This window comes from Oncorhynchus kisutch, linkage group LG26 (genome assembly GCF_002021735.2).
Source record: "Oncorhynchus kisutch isolate 150728-3 linkage group LG26, Okis_V2, whole genome shotgun sequence".
In the NCBI taxonomy this organism is placed as follows: Eukaryota; Metazoa; Chordata; class Actinopteri; order Salmoniformes; family Salmonidae; genus Oncorhynchus; species Oncorhynchus kisutch.
In genome coordinates this window covers 47,074,835-47,093,190 of record NC_034199.2, presented here as the reverse complement: position 1 = coordinate 47,093,190, position 18,356 = coordinate 47,074,835, and the positions used below count along the sequence as shown (strand labels likewise).

Genomic DNA, 18,356 nt, shown 5'->3' with positions numbered 1-18,356 from the left:
TCTGAGATAAGGACGTGACACTCACCAGGATGTGTTCACCATCTGATCATAAGGTTCTGAGATAAGGACGTGACACTCACCAGGATGTGTTCACCATCTGATCATAAGGTTCTGAGATAAGGACGTGACACTCACCAGGATGTGTTCACCATCTGATCATAAGGTTCTGAGATAAGGACGTGACACTCACCAGGATGTGTTCACCATCTGATCATAAGGTTCTGAGATAAGGACGTGACACTCACCAGGATGTGTTCACCATCTGATCATAAGGTTCTGAGATAAGGACGTGACACTCACCAGGATGTGTTCACCATCTGATCATAAGGTTCTGAGATAAGGACGTGACACTCACCAGGATGTGTTCACCATCTGATCATAAGGTTCTGAGATAAGGACATGGCACTCACCAGGATGTGTTCACCATCTGATCATAAGGTTCTGAGATAAGGACGTGACACTCACCAGGATGTGTTCACCATCTGATCATAAGGTTCTGAGATAAGGACGTGACACTCACCAGGATGTGTTCACCATCTGATCATAAGGTTCTGAGATAAGGACGTGACACTCACCAGGATGTGTTCACCATCTGATCATAAGGTTCTGAGATAAGGACGTGACACTCACCAGGATGTGTTCACCATCTGATCATAAGGTTCTGAGATAAGGACGTGACACTCACCAGGATGTGTTCACCATCTGATCATAAGGTTCTGAGATAAGGACGTGACACTCACCAGGATGTGTTCACCATCTGATCATAAGGTTCTGAGATAAGGACGTGACACTCACCAGGATGTGTTCACCATCTGATCATAAGGTTCTGAGATAAGGACGTGACACTCACCAGGATGTGTTCACCATCTGATCATAAGGTTCTGAGATAAGGACGTGACACTCACCAGGATGTGTTCACCATCTGATCATAAGGTTCTGAGATAAGGACGTGACACTCACCAGGATGTGTTCACCATCTGATCATAAGGTTCTGAGATAAGGACGTGACACTCACCAGGATGTGTTCACCATCTGATCATAAGGTTCTGAGATAAGGACGTGACACTCACCAGGATGTGTTCACCATCTGATCATAAGGTTCTGAGATAAGGACGTGACACTCACCAGGATGTGTTCACCATCTGATCATAAGGTTCTGAGATAAGGACGTGACACTCACCAGGATGTGTTCACCATCTGATCATAAGGTTCGGAGATAAGGACGTGACACTCACCAGGATGTGTTCACCATCTGATCATAAGGTTCTGAGATAAGGACGTGACACTCACCAGGATGTGTTCACCATCTGATCATAAGGTTCTGAGATAAGGACGTGACACTCACCAGGATGTGTTCACCATCTGATCATAAGGTTCTGAGATAAGGACGTGACACTCACCAGGATGTGTTCACCATCTGATCATAAGGTTCTGAGATAAGGACGTGACACTCACCAGGATGTGTTCATAAATTTTAAATACAATAATATACAAACAATACAAAAACAACAATTTGTGTTAGAGCAGCGTTTCCCAAACGCGGTCCTGCCAGAGAATGTAATGTTAATTTTCTCTACCATAAGCCGCCTCCAACGTCGTTTTAGAGAAATTGAAAGTCAACCAAACGGCCTCACAACCACAAACATTGTGTAACCACGCCAGCCCAGGAACTCCACATCCAGCTTCATCACCTGCCGGATCGTCTGAGACCAGCCACCCGGACAGCGGATGAAACTGAGGAATATTTATGTCTGTAATAAAGACCTTTTGTGGAGAAAAACCACTACAACACCACTCCAGCCGAAGGTTGGCATTGCGCATGGTGATCTTAAGCTTGTGTGAGGCTGCTCGGCCATGGAAACCCATTTCATGAAGCCCCCGACTAACAGTTCTTGGTAAGTTCGGTAGTGAGTGTTACAACTGAGGACAGACGATTTGTACACGCTTCAGCACTCGCTGGTCCCGTTCTGTGACCTTCTGTGGCCTACCACTTCGTGACTGAGCCATTGTTGCTCCTAGATGCTTCCACTTCACATTAACAGCACTTACAGTTGACCGGGGCAGCTCTAGCAGGGCAGAAATTTGATGAACTGACTTGTTGGAAAGGTGGCATCCTTTGACGGTGCCACATTGAAAGTCACTGAGCTCGTCAGTATGGCCATTCTACTGCCAAAGTTTGTCTATTGCATGGCTGTGTGCTCAATTGCATACACAAGTTAGCAACGAGTGTGGCTGAAATACCCAAATCCACGAATTTGAAGAGGTGTTAACATACTGTACTTTTGTATGTGTGTGTGTGTAATGTTGGGTTGAAGCTACGGACCCTGACGCTTGGCTCTCTCATTCATCCCGGGCTTTTGGGAGGGAAGGTGGACAATGAGCCTGTTGTAGAGGATGTAAGCAATGTTCTCATGCTCTCTAGCAGCTTGATAGCTGGGATAAGTTCTTTCCGCCACTGGCACACAGCTTCAGAGAAGTCCTTGTTGAGGAAGACGTTGGTTCCTGTCAAATTCTTGGCTCTCTCCAGAACAGCTATCTTGTCCTTAAACCTCAGGAAGTTGACTACTATCGGCTTGGGTCTGTCACCTGGACTAGTGACGGGTTTTCCAGACCTGTGGGCGCGCTCCACCTGAATCTTCCTCTGCAGATATTCAGTGATCATTTTTCTTACTTTCTCGTCATACTCTGTCCCGTTCTCATGAGAAGTCTCTGGTAATCCACAACGATGTTATTCCTCCTGGATTGTCCCCCTAGATCCGGGTTTCCCTCACCTTGGTTCACGTTGTAGTTTCTTGCCCCCTAGGACTACATAGCTGATTCAAAATAACCAACTCATCATCAAGCTATGATGATTTGAATCATGTAGTGCTAGGGGGCACAAAACTAAAACGTGCACCCAGGAGGGGCCCCAGGAAACCTGGATCTAGATAGTCTGTTTTCCCAGTCATTTGTAATACTGATTCACAGACAGTACTGATCTCATGTGGACTTCTAGTTTGGTTCCCTCTCGCCACGTCTCCCTGGGAGAACTGCAAACTGCTATTAAGGTCTTGGACATCTCTGGTCAGCTCGTCCATTCTTTTGTTAGTTGAATCAATCAGTATTTGGACAAATCTCTTGAAAATATGTTCCTGTTGTCGTAACAACTTTTAGTGTTTTAAAAGATCATTCACCTGTGATAGAGAAACACTGTCCTCGCCACCTTTGGATTGGGATGCACTGTCCTCGCCATGACTCCCACCTTTGGATTGGGTATCAGTGTAGGCTGATGCTGATACTCCACGCATTTCCAGGTAAGGGGCAGGTCGCAGGGCAACAGGGATTTAGACAATCTGCGGTCCCAGCCACAAGGGATAACCGCACCGCGGGCTGTGTTCAAGCTGTCAAGGAAAACTTGCTAGTTTGATAGCTAGCTACGCTAGCTGCTACGCCAAGCAGTTCTTTAAACTTTTTGTTAGCAAGATCCCTGGATAGATAGATCCACGTCGCGGGATCCAAATTCAAAAAGGTAAGTAAGCAAACCTTTTCAATATCACTCTTTTTGAGAGACTTTCCAAAGGTCGCAGTTGCAAATGAGAACTTGTTCTCAACTGGCCTCCCTGGTTAAATAAAAGGTGAAATAAAAATAAAAATATTTTTTTAAATGACACTCACCAGGATGTGTTCACCATGTGACCGTACCGTGGCACCAAACCACTGGTTGGACTTAAATTCCATCTGGAGCCCCTCGTTATTCTTACGATCATCTGTGAGGAAGAAATCATTGTTGTTTTAATGAAGAAACACCATCACTTTAAGGGGTTTCTGCATGAAAGAACCTCTACTCTGTGTTGTTTTCATAACGGCACACCAAACAAAAAATGTCATTTTTTTTATAAATGTGCCCCCGTTAAACAAGCATTTATTCTTGTCAAGGCAAGGTACTCCTTTCCCTGTTTCAGTCCCTTTTCTTCCATTTGCTGCCTAATGAACATGACCCAGTGTAGGCTGAAAAGCCTACGTATGTCCATCTCCTGTCAAAAGGACCAACAACATGTACAACCGGTAAAGTAAGATGTTATACAACATTCTGTCTTGTAGAGACTATTGTCTTTTTTTACCGCTACTGCGTTCGGAATGATAATAATGGATTCACCATGGTAACCAATAAAGGAATAAAGGTGGAATCACATCACACAGGTTCCGACGCCTGCCACATGTGGCTACAGTCCATTACGGAACACAAAGGAAGACCCAACCATGATCTGCCCAACGACGCCTGGTAGAGACCAGACGAACTCAATACATTTTATCCATGTTTCAACAAAAAACAACACAGAACCATGCATGATGGCCCCTGCTGACCTAGAGGACTGGGTGATCTCGCTCTCCGAGGCCGACCTGAGTAAGGTTTTTAATCAGGTCAACACTCGTAAAAGCCTCATGGTCGGACGGTATTTCAGGGTGTGTTTTCAGAGCATGCTCAGAACAGCTGGCAGATATATACACAGTCATTTCCAACCTCTCCTTGTCCCAGTCTGTAATCCCCACATCTCAAGATGACCACCATCATTCCTGTTCCTAAGAACTCTAAGGCTTCATGCCACAATGACTACCACCCTGTGTCATTCACATCTGTAATCATGAAGTGCTTTGAGAGGCTGGTTATGGCACACATCAACTCCACCATCCCAGACACCCTTGAGACACACTGTAATTTGAATACCGCCCCAACAGATTCATAGATGACGCACTCTCAATTGCACTCAACACTGCCCTCGCCCACCTAGATAAGAGGAGTGCTGTACATTGACTACAGCTCAGCGTTCAACACCATTGTCCCCTCCAAGATTGTCACCAAGCTTAGGACTCTGGGTTTTTATCACCTCCCTCTGCTACTGGATCCTGGACTTCCTGACGTGCCGCCCCCAGGTGGTGAGGGGTAGGCAAAGAGCTGATCGTGGACAATAGGAAACGGGGGGCGAGCACACCCACATCCACAGGGCTGTAGTGGAGCTTCAAGTTTCTCTGTGTCCAAATCACTAAAGGCTTAAAATGGTCCAGACACACAGCCGAAAAGAAGGCACGACACCCCTCAGGAGGTGGAAAAGGTTTGGCATGGGCCCTCAAATCCTGAAAAGGATCTACAGCCGTACCTTTGAAAGCATATTGACCTGCCGCACGGCAAGAGGTACCGGTGCATCAAGTCTGACACCAAAAGGCTCTTGAACAGCTTCTATCCCAAGCAATACGACGGATAAATAGCTAACAAGATAGAAACACAGACCAAACACAAAATAGGGACCGAGTTCAGTATTTTTATTTACCTTTTATTTCAGTGTTTTTGAACTGTCTATGCACCCTCACAGAGCCTTACACACCATCCAGAGCCTTACACACCCTCACAGAGCCTTACACACACCCTCACAGAGCCTTACACACCCTCACAGAGCCTTCCCACCCTCACAGAGGCCTTACACACCCTCACAGAGCCTTACACACCTCACAGAGCCTTACACACCCTCACAGAGCCTTACACACCCTCACAGAGCCTTACACACCCTCACAGAGCCTTACACACCCTCACAGAGCCTTACACACCCTCACAGAGCCTTACACACCCTCACAGAGCCTTACACACACCCTCACAGAGCCTTACACACCCCTCACAGAGCCTAGCCTTACACACCCTCACAGAGCCTTACACACCCTCACAGAGCCTTACACACACCCTCACAGAGCCTTACACACCCTCACAGAGCCTTACACACCCTCACAGAGCCTTACACACCCTCACAGAGCCTTACACACCCTCACAGAGCCTTACACACCCTCACAGAGCCTTACACACCCTCACAGAGCCTTACACAACCCTCACAGAGCCTTACACACACCCTCACAGAGCCTTACACACCCTCACAGAGCCTTACACACCCTCACAGAGCCTTACACACCCTCACAGAGCCTTACACACCCTCACAGAGCCTTACACACCCTCACAGAGCCTTACACACCCCTCACAGAGCCTTACACACACCCTCACAGAGCCTTACACACCCTCACAGAGCCTTACACACCCTCACAGAGCCTCACAGAGCCTTACACACCCTCACAGAGCCTTACACACCCTCACAGAGCCTTACACACCCTCACAGAGCCTTACACACCCTCACAGAGCCTTACACACCCTCACAGAGCCTTACCACCCCTCACAGAGCCTTACACACCCTCACAGAGCCTTACACACCCTCACAGAGCCTTACACACACCCTCACGAGCCTTACACACACCCTCACAGAGCCTTACACACCCTCACCAGAGCCTTACACACACCCTCACAGAGCCTTACACACCCTCACAGAGCCTTACACACCCTCACAGAGCCTTACAACCCACCCTCACAGAGCCTTAACACACCCTCACAGAGCCTTACACACACCCTCACAGAGCTTACCACACCCTCACAGAGCCTTACACACCCCTCACAGAGCCCTTACACAACCCTCACAGAAGCCCTTAACACACCCTCACAGAGCCTTACACACCCTTACCCCCCCCTCCACAGAGCTCTTACACACCCCCTCACAGAGCCTTACACACCCTCACAGAGCCTTACACACACCCTCACAGAGCCTTAACACACACCCTCACAGAGCCTTACACCACCCTCACAGAGCCTTACACACCCTCACAGAGCCTTACACACCCTCACAGAGCCTTACACACCCTCACAGAGCCTTACACACCCCTCACAGAGCCTTACACACACCATCACAGAGCCTTACACACCCTCACAGAGCCTTACACACCCTCACAGAGCCTTACACACCCTCACAGAGCCTTACACACCCTCACAGAGCCTTACACACACACTCACAGAGCCTTACACACCCTCACAGAGCCTTACACACACCCTCACAGAGCCTTACACACCCTCACAGAGCCTTACACACCCTCACAGAGCCTTACACACCCTCACAGAGCCTTACACACACCATCACAGAGCCTTACACACCCTCAAAGAGCCTTACACACCCTCACAGAGCCTTACACACACCCTCACAGAGCCTTACACACCCTCACAGAGCCTTACACACCCTCACAGAGCCTTACACACCCTCACAGAGCCTTACACACCCTCACAGAGCCTTACACACCCTCACAGAGCCTTACACACCCTCAAAGAGCCTTACACACCCTCACAGAGCCTTACACACCCTCACAGAGCCTTACACACACCCTCACAGAGCCTTACACACCCTCACAGAGCCTTACACACCCTCACAGAGCCTTACACACACCCTCACAGAGCCTTACACACACCCTCACAGAGCCTTACACACCCTCACAGAGCCTTACACACCCTCACAGAGCCTTACACACCCTCACAGAGCCTTACACACCCTCACAGAGCCTTACACACCCTCACAGAGCCTTACACACACCATCACAGAGCCTTACACACCCTCACAGAGCCTTACACACCCTCACAGAGCCTTACACACCCTCACAGAGCCTTACACACCCTCACAGAGCCTTACACACACCCTCACAGAGCCTTACACACCCTCACAGAGCCTTACACACACCCTCACAGAGCCTTACACACCTTCACAGAGCCTTACACACACCCTCACAGAGCCTTACACACCCTCACAGAGCCTTACACACCCTCACAGAGCCTTACACACACCATCACAGAGCCTTACACACCCTCAAAGAGCCTTACACACCCTCACAGAGCCTTACACACCCTCACAGAGCCTTACACACACCATCACAGAGCCTTACACACACCATCACAGAGCCTTACACACACCATCACAGAGCCTTACACACCCTCAAAGAGCCTTACACACACCCTCACAGAGCCTTACACACACCATCACAGAGCCTTACACACACCATCACAGAGCCTTACACACCCTCAAAGAGCCTTACACACACCCTCACAGAGCCTTACACACACCCTCACAGAGCCTTACACACCCTCACAGAGCCTTACACACACCATCACAGAGCCTTACACACACCATCACAGAGCCTTACACACACACTCACAGAGCCTTACACACACACTCACAGAGCCTTACACACACACTCACAGAGCCTTACACACACACACAGAGCCTTACACACCCTCACAGAGCCTTACACACACCCTCACAGAGCCTTACACACACACCCTCACAGAGCCTTACACACACCCTCACAGAGCCTTACACACACACACTCACAGAGCCTTACACACACTCACAGAGCCTTATACACCCTCACAGAGCCTTACACACACACTCACAGAGCCTTACACACACACTCACAGAGCCTTACACACACACTCACAGAGCCTTACACACACACTCACAGAGCCTTACACACACACCCTCACAGAGCCTTACACACACACTCACAGAGCCTTACACACACACCCTCACAGAGCCTTACACACACCCTCGTAGAGCCTTACACACACACTCACAGAGCCTTACACACACACTCACAGAGCCTTACACACACACTCACAGAGCCTACACACCCTCAAAGAGCCTTACACACACACTCACAGAGCCTTACACACACACCCTCACAGAGCCTTACACACACACTCACAGAGCCTTACACACACACCCTCACAGAGCCTTACACACACACCCTCACAGAGCCTTACACACACCCTCACAGAGCCTTACACACACCCTCACAGAGCCTTACACACACCCTCACAGAGCCTTACACACACCCTCACAGAGCCTTACATACACCCTCACAGAGCCTTACACACACCCTCACAGTGCCTTACACACACCCTCACAGAGCCTTACACACACCCTCACAGAGCCTTACACGCACACTCACAGAGCCTTACACACCCTCACAGAGCCTTACACACACACTCACAGAGCCTTACACACACTCACAGAGCCTTACACACACACTCACAGAGCCTTACACACACACACACTCACAGAGCCTTACACACACACACCCTCACAGAGCCTTACACACACTCACAGAGCCTTACACACACCCTCACAGAGCCTTACACACACCCTCACAGAGCCTTACACACACACACACACAGAGCCTTACACACACACACACTCACAGAGCCTTACACACACACACCCTCACAGAGCCTTACACACACACACCCTCACAGAGCCTTACACACACCCTCACAGAGCCTTATACACACCCTCACAGAGCCTTACACACACACTCACAGAGCCTTACACACACCATCACAGAGCCTTACACACACACTCACAGAGCCTTACACACACACTCACAGAGCCTTACACACACACTCACAGAGCCTTACACACACACACAGAGCCTTACACACCCTCACAGAGCCTTACACACACCCTCACAGAGCCTTACACACACCCTCACAGAGCCTTACACACACACACTCACAGAGCCTTACACACACTCACAGAGCCTTATACACCCTCACAGAGCCTTACACACACACTCACAGAGCCTTACACACACACTCACAGAGCCTTACACACACACTCACAGAGCCTTACACACACACTCACAGAGCCTTACACACACACCCTCACAGAGCCTTACACACACACTCACAGAGCCTTACACACACACCCTCACAGAGCCTTACACACACCCTCGTAGAGCCTTACACACACACTCACAGAGCCTTACACACACACTCACAGAGCCTTACACACACACTCACAGAGCCTACACACCCTCAAAGAGCCTTACACACACACTCACAGAGCCTTACACACACACCCTCACAGAGCCTTACACACACACTCACAGAGCCTTACACACACACCCTCACAGAGCCTTACACACACACCCTCACAGAGCCTTACACACACCCTCACAGAGCCTTACACACACCCTCACAGAGCCTTACACACACCCTCACAGAGCCTTACACACACCCTCACAGAGCCTTACATACACCCTCACAGAGCCTTACACACACCCTCACAGTGCCTTACACACACCCTCACAGAGCCTTACACACACCCTCACAGAGCCTTACACGCACACTCACAGAGCCTTACACACCCTCACAGAGCCTTACACACACACTCACAGAGCCTTACACACACTCACAGAGCCTTACACACACACTCACAGAGCCTTACACACACACACACTCACAGAGCCTTACACACACACACACCCTCACAGAGCCTTACACACACTCACAGAGCCTTACACACACCCTCACAGAGCCTTACACACACCCTCACAGAGCCTTACACACACACACACACAGAGCCTTACACACACACACACTCACAGAGCCTTACACACACACACCCTCACAGAGCCTTACACACACACACCCTCACAGAGCCTTACACACACCCTCACAGAGCCTTATACACACCCTCACAGAGCCTTACACACACACTCACAGAGCCTTACACACACACTCACAGAGCCTTACGCACACACTCACAGAGCCTTACACACACACACACACACACTCACAGAGCCCTACACACACTCACAGAGCCTTACACACACTCACAGAGCCTTACACACACTCACAGAGCCTTACACACACTCACAGAGCCTTACACACACACTCACTCACAGAGCCTTACACACACACACACACACACACACACACACAGCCTTGCACACACACACAGAGCCTTACACACACTCACAGAGCCTTACACACACACACACACACACACACACACACACACACACATATACACACAGAGCCGTACACACACACACACACACTCACAGAGCCTTACACACACACACACACACACACACACACACACACACACACACACACTCACAGAGCCTTACACACACACACACACTCACAGAGCCTTACACACACACAGACTGTCACTCCAACACACACACAGCCTTACACACACACCCTTACACACACACACACACACACAGACTGTCACTCCAACACACTCACAGAGCCTTACACACACTGTCACTCCAACACTCACAGAGCCTTACACACACACACACACACACAGACTGTCACTCCAACACACTCACAGAGCCTTACACACACTGTCACTCCAACACTCACAGAGCCTTACACACACACACAGACTGTCACTCCAACACACTCACACAAACACTCACTCCACCCCATCTGATCACTCACACAATATGCACATAAATGTATACTGACTCTACAATCCCACTCACATACAAGCTGCTGCTGCTACTGTGTTTCTGACTTAAATCCTGTTGTCTAGTCTCCTTACCCCTAAACACATCAACCTCCATCACTCCAGTATCCGTCTCCTTACCCCTAAACACATCAACCTCCATCACTCCAGTATCCCTGTCTCCTTCCCCCTAAACACATCAACCTCCATCACTCCAGTATCCCTGTCTCCTTCCCCCTAAACACATCAACCTCCATCACTCCAGTATCCCTGTCTCCTTCCCCCTAAACACATCAACCTCCATCACTCCAGTATCCCTGTCTCCTTACCCTTATACATATCTACCTCCATCACTCCAGTATCCGTCACCTTCCCCCTATACATATCTACCTCCATCACTCCAGTATCCGTCACCTTCCCCTTATACATATCTACCTCCATCACTCCAGTATCCGTCACCTTCCCCCTATACATATCTACCTCCATCACTCCAGTATCCGTCACCTTCCCCTTATACATATCTACCTCCATCACTCCAGTATCCGTCACCTTCCCCCTATACATATCTACCTCCATTACTCCAGTATCCGTCACCTTCCCCTTATACATATCTACCTCCATCACTCCAGTATCCCTGTCTCCTTCCCCCTATACATATCTACCTCCATCACTCCAGTATCCCTGTCACCTTCCCCCTATACATATCTACCTCCATCACTCCAGTATCCCTGTACATTGTTAATATGGTACTGACCCTGTATATAGTCACCTTCCCCCTATACATATCTACCTCCATCACTCCAGTATCCCTGTCTCCTTACCCCTATACACATCTACCTACATCACTCCAGTATCCATGTCCCCTTACCCCTATACATATCTACCTCCATCGCTCCAGTATCCCTGTCACCTTCACTGTACTTGTCTATGTGACAGTAAAAGTTGAAACAGTCTGACGTTTAGGCAAGACACCGACAGACCACAGCCGAATGGACTGGTTGATGTTTTCCTGAAGGGAGCAGCAGCGATGAGTTTTAAATCAGAGCCTGGAGATTAAACTATATTTTCCCAAGAGGAAATGACTCACAACCAACACCCGTTAATACCCCCCCCCTGTCTAGCCAATGCAATCTCTGACACACATGTTACTCAATGAGGAGGGACATACATGAGGCAATGTTTTCCCTAGTGTGGTAGAGTTGGTTGTGTTTCCACTTGCCACTGCAGAAACACAGTGCATTCAGAAAATATTCAGACCCTTTGGCTTTTTTTCTCAGACAAAAAATTTTTTACATTACAGCCTTATTATAAAAGTATTAAGTAATAAATAAATAGAAATCCTCAATCTACACACAATATAATGATGAAGCAAAAAACAGCTTTTTAAAAGTTTGCTCATTTATAACAAATAATAAAACAGAAATACTTTATTTATTTAGTATTCAGACTCTTTGCTATGAGACTCAACATTGAGCTCATGTACATCCTGTTTCCACTAGGCTACGATGGGGCGGCAGCGTAGCCTAGTGGTTAGAGCGTTGGACTAGTAACCGGAAGGTTGCGAGTTCAAACCCCCGAGCTGACAAGGTACAAATCTGTCGTTCTGCCCCTGAACAGGCAGTTAACCCACTGTTCCCAGGCCGTCATTGAAAATAAGAATGTGTTCTTAACTGACTTGCCTGGTTAAATAAAGGTTAAATAAAAATAAAATACAATTGATAATCCTTCAGATGTTTCTACAACTGGATTGGGATCCACCCAATCCCAATGGTAAATTCAATTGATTTGGAAACACACACACCTGTCTATATAAAAGGTCCCACAGTTGACAGTGCTTGTCAGAGCAAAAACCAAGCCATGAGGTCGAAGGAATTGTCCGTAGCGCTCCGAGACGGGATTGTGTCGAGGCACAGCCGGCCACGACCAGGAGACCCATGAGGCGGCGTGCAATTGGCCCATCTGGATTAGGGGAGGGTTTGGTCAGCCCAGGATTTCCTTGTCCCATCGCGCTCTAGAGACTCTTTGTGGCACGCTGACTTCTGTCGGCAGTTGTACGGTGTTTCCTACGACACATTGGTGCGGCTGGCTTCCGGGTTAAGCGAGCAGTGTGAGAAAAAGCAGTGCGGCTTGGCGGGGTCGTGTTTTGGAAGACGCATGGCTCTCGACCTTCGACCTCTCCCGAATCCGTACAGGAGTTGCAGCGATGGGATAAGACAGTAACTACAAATTGGATATCACGGAATTTGGGAGAAGGGGTAAAAAATATATATAATTATAACATTTTTGGGGTGTTATGTCATTGGCTACCCTTTCAGATAGGAAGAGATAGTGAACATCAATAGTTCCCAGTCTGATATTTACATGAAAGCACCAGGTTTTGTTCTCTGCCTCCCAGCACCGCCTGGTCACTTGCCCCAAGCACCGCCTCGCCCTTACACACACACAGACTGTCACTCCAACACACACACAGCCTTACACACACACCCTTACACACACACACACACACACAGACTGTCACTCCAACACACTCACAGAGCCTTACACACACTGTCACTCCAACACTCACAGAGCCTTACACACACACACAGACTGTCACTCCAACACTCACAGAGCCTTACACACACACACAGACTGTCACTCCAACACACTCACACAAACACTCACTCCACCCCATCTGATCACTCACACAATATGCACATAAATGTATACTGACTCTACAATCCCACTCACATACAAGCTGCTGCTGCTACTGTGTTTCTGACTTAAATCCTGTTGTCTAGTCTCCTTACCCCTAAACACATCAACCTCCATCACTCCAGTATCCGTCTCCTTACCCCTAAACACATCAACCTCCATCACTCCAGTATCCCTGTCTCCTTCCCCCTAAACACATCAACCTCCATCACTCCAGTATCCCTGTCTCCTTCCCCCTAAACACATCAACCTCCATCACTCCAGTATCCCTGTCTCCTTACCCTTATACATATCTACCTCCATCACTCCAGTATCCGTCACCTTCCCCCTATACATATCTACCTCCATCACTCCAGTATCCGTCACCTTCCCCTTATACATATCTACCTCCATCACTCCAGTATCCGTCACCTTCCCCCTATACATATCTACCTCCATCACTCCAGTATCCGTCACCTTCCCCTTATACATATCTACCTCCATCACTCCAGTATCCGTCACCTTCCCCCTATACATATCTACCTCCATTACTCCAGTATCCGTCACCTTCCCCTTATACATATCTACCTCCATCACTCCAGTATCCCTGTCACCTTCCCCCTATACATATCTACCTCCATCACTCCAGTATCCCTGTCTCCTTCCCCCTATACATATCTACCTCCATCACTCCAGTATCCCTGTCACCTTCCCCCTATACATATCTACCTCCATCACTCCAGTATCCCTGTACATTGTTAATATGGTACTGACCCTGTATATAGTCACCTTCCCCCTATACATATCTACCTCCATCACTCCAGTATCCCTGTCTCCTTACCCCTATACACATCTACCTACATCACTCCAGTATCCATGTCCCCTTACCCCTATACATATCTACCTCCATCGCTCCAGTATCCCTGTCACCTTCACTGTACTTGTCTATGTGACAGTAAAAGTTGAAACAGTCTGACGTTTAGGCAAGACACCGACAGACCACAGCCGAATGGACTGGTTGATGTTTTCCTGAAGGGAGCAGCAGCGATGAGTTTTAAATCAGAGCCTGGAGATTAAACTATATTTTCCCAAGAGGAAATGACTCACAACCAACACCCGTTAATACCCCCCCCCCTGTCTAGCCAATGCAATCTCTGACACACACGTTACTCAATGAGGAGGGACATACATGAGGCAATGTTTTCCCTAGTGTGGTAGAGTTGGTTGTGTTTCCACTTGCCACTGCAGAAACACAGTGCATTCAGAAAATATTCAGACCCTTTGGCTTTTTTTCTCAGACAAAAAAAAATGTACATTACAGCCTTATTATAAAAGTATTAAGTAATAAATAAATAGAAATCCTCAATCTACACACAATATAATGATGAAGCAAAAAACAGCTTTTTAAAAGTTTGCTCATTTATAACAAATAATAAAACAGAAATACTTTATTTATTTAGTATTCAGACTCTTTGCTATGAGACTCAACATTGAGCTCACTAGCCCCAAGCACCGCCTCGTCACTGGCCCCAAGCACCACTGGCCCAAAGCACCGCCTGGTCACTAGCCCCAAGCACCGCCTCGTCACTGGCCCCAAGCACCACTGGCCCAAAGCACCGCCTGGTCACTAGCCCCAAGCACCGCCTCGTCACTGGCCCCAAGCACCACTGGCCCAAAGCACCGCCTGGTCACTAGCCCCAAGCACCGCCTCGTCACTGGCCCCAAGCACCACTGGCCCAAAGCACCGCCTGGTCACTAGCCCCAAGCACCGCCTGGTCACTGGCCCCAAGCAACGCCTGGTCACTGGCCCCAAGCACCACTGGCCCAAAGCACCGCCTGGTCACTAGCCCCAAGCACCGCCTCGTCACTGGCCCCAAGCACCACTGGCCCAAAGCACCGCCTGGTCACTAGCCCCAAGCAGTGGAATGCACACAGACATCATAGAATCGACTTTCATTTTGTTAACAAGATTAAAAATCTACATTTTAGGACAAAGTACTTTGGTTCACAGTGCACACAAAGAAGAACTGTATGCATCCATCAAGGTGAGCAGTGGAAAACAAAGGCCTGTTCTGATTAGCTGGCCTTGGGCTGAGTTGTCCTCTCCTAACCATGTCTTCCTGCCATGGCACATGTCCAGGGGGGAGAGGAAGAGCTTATTTCTTGTTTTGCTTGCAAGCTGTGTCACCCTGGCACGAGAGAGAGTCTCCCTGGCTCTTGGAGATGGTTGTCCCCTGCCACAAACCCTCCTTCACTCTCCAGGTTGGTAGCTGCCAGGAGGGACGGGAGTGTCAGCAAAAGTGGAATAGGCACGTAATCTTGCGTTTGGTTTATGAACTTCATCCGTGGAGGACAGGTAGTTGTGGAGGGCCACACAGGTCTTCACAACGTCATTAGCCTTTTCAGCAGTGGTACACACGATTGGCCGAATAAGAATCCTCATCCTTGCAGTCATGGTGCTCAATGCATTTTCTATGACTCCCTGACAACGAGAGTGGCGGTAGTACGCCCAGCTTCCTGTGAATGAGAGGTGACAAGATTAATATATGTCAGATATAAAATATAAACCTATTTTTAGTCAAATAATTTTTTACCCCATAATGACATCACAATACCCCATAATGACATCACAATACCCCATAATGACATCACAATACCCCATAATGACAAAGTGCAAACATGTTTGCAAATTTATTGAAAACGAGATACAGAAACATCTAATTTACATAATTATTCACACCCCTGTGACAATACTTTGTAGAATCACCTTTGACAGCGATTACAGCTGTGAGTCTTTCTAGGTAAGTCTCTAAGAGTGATTACAGCTGTGAGTCTTACTGGGTAAGTCTCTAAGAGTGATTACAGCTGTGAGTCTTACTGGGTAAGTCTCTAAGAGTGATTACAGCTGTGAGGTCTTTCTGGGTAAGTCTCTAAGAGTGATTACAGCTGTGAGTCTGTCTGGGTAAGTCTCTAAGAGTGATTACAGCTGTGAGTCTGTCTGGGTAAGTCTCTAAGAGTGATTACAGCTGTGAGGTCTTTCTGGGTAAGTCTCTAAGAGTGATTACAGCTGTGAGTCTTACTGGGTAAGTCTCTAAGAGTGATTACAGCTGTGAGTCTGTCTGGGTAAGTCTCTAAGAGTGATTACAGCTGTGAGTCTTACTGGGTAAGTCTCTAAGAGTGATTACAGCTGTGAGTCTGTCTGGGTAAGTCTCTAAGAGTGATTACAGCTGTGAGGTCTTTCTGGGTAAGTCTCTAAGAGTGATTACAGCTGTGAGTCTTACTGGGTAAGTCTCTAAGAGTGATTACAGCTGTGAGTCTGTCTGGGTAAGTCTCTAAGAGTGATTACAGCTGTGAGTCTTACTGGGTAAGTCTCTAAGAGTGATTACAGCTGTGAGTCTGTCTGGTTAAGTCTCTAAGAGTGATTACAGCTGTGAGTCTGTCTGGGTAAGTCTCTAAGAGTGATTACAGCTGTGAGTCTTACTGGGTAAGTCTCTAAGAGTGATTCCAGCTGTGAGTCTTTCTGGGTAAGTCTCTAAGAGATTTCCACACCTGGATTGTGCAACATTTTCCCATTATTATTTTCCAAATGCTTCAAGCTCTGTCAAATTGGTTATTGATCATTGCTAGACAACCATTTTCAGGTCTTGCCATAGATTTTCAAGTAGATTTATGTCAAAACTGTAACTTTGACATTATGGGGTATTGTGTGTAGATCAGTGACACAATCTCAATTTAAATCAGGCTGTAAAAAGTCAAGGGGTGTGAATAATTTATGAAGGCACTGTAGATGTGTATGCAGTATCAAGGGAAATTAGAAACAGGAGAAGTTCAACCGATTCCAACATTGTATTATCAACATACCTGGATAAGGGTGCATCCGGATTTGATGTCAGGGGAAAACTGCATCTCTCAGGACAACATGGACTTGGTGTTGTGGTACCTGGCAGGACAGCTGGAGGTGGAAACATCTAGAATCTTCTGCAGCAGTTTGGAATTAAAATAACTCTTAAAACAGTCCACCAGCACCCTCTAGACCGTATGCCCTTATATCCATCCTCCGTATCTTGCCTATTATAGATGTCTTGCTAGGTAAATGCATATCTAGAAGGGAAATACGTGAATTTCCTTGCTAGTCAAGTGTCTCTCTGTGTACACTATGTTATTCTCCTACGCGTGTCTGTGTTTAGTTCTCCTAGCCGAAGCATGACGACTCCTTAAGGTCACGGCGAGTGCGTGGTGGTGGTGCGTGGCCAACGCCATGGTATCCGACTGAACATTTTAGAGATAATCTTCTTGGCCGCAGAGACAACATTTAGCTCTTTTTAAAACAAATCTTCTGCAATTCAACACATTTTTGCCTTGGCTTATTTCATGTTCTTATGCCATCTGAATGACTCTAAATCAGATGGGCGGGGTTATGTTAGGTTCTCTAAATCAGATGGGCGGGGTTATGTTAGGTTCTCTAAATCAGATGGGCGGGGTTATGTTAGGTTATGACATTCTTGTGTATTTTAGATTCTCTGAGGATTTTTGTTTTGTTTTTACTGTTGTTCA

General features: G+C 47.8%; 1 protein-coding gene across 1 annotated transcript in view; it reads right to left on the bottom strand.

Moving 5' to 3' along the window:
* Positions 1-18,356, bottom strand: part of LOC109875776 (integrin alpha-V-like) — an 86,920-nt gene that overhangs the window by 56,903 nt on the left and 11,661 nt on the right. The window contains 1 exon segment of the mRNA XM_031805407.1: positions 3,655-3,746. Within this exon segment, the coding sequence (XP_031661267.1) occupies positions 3,655-3,746 (92 nt within the window).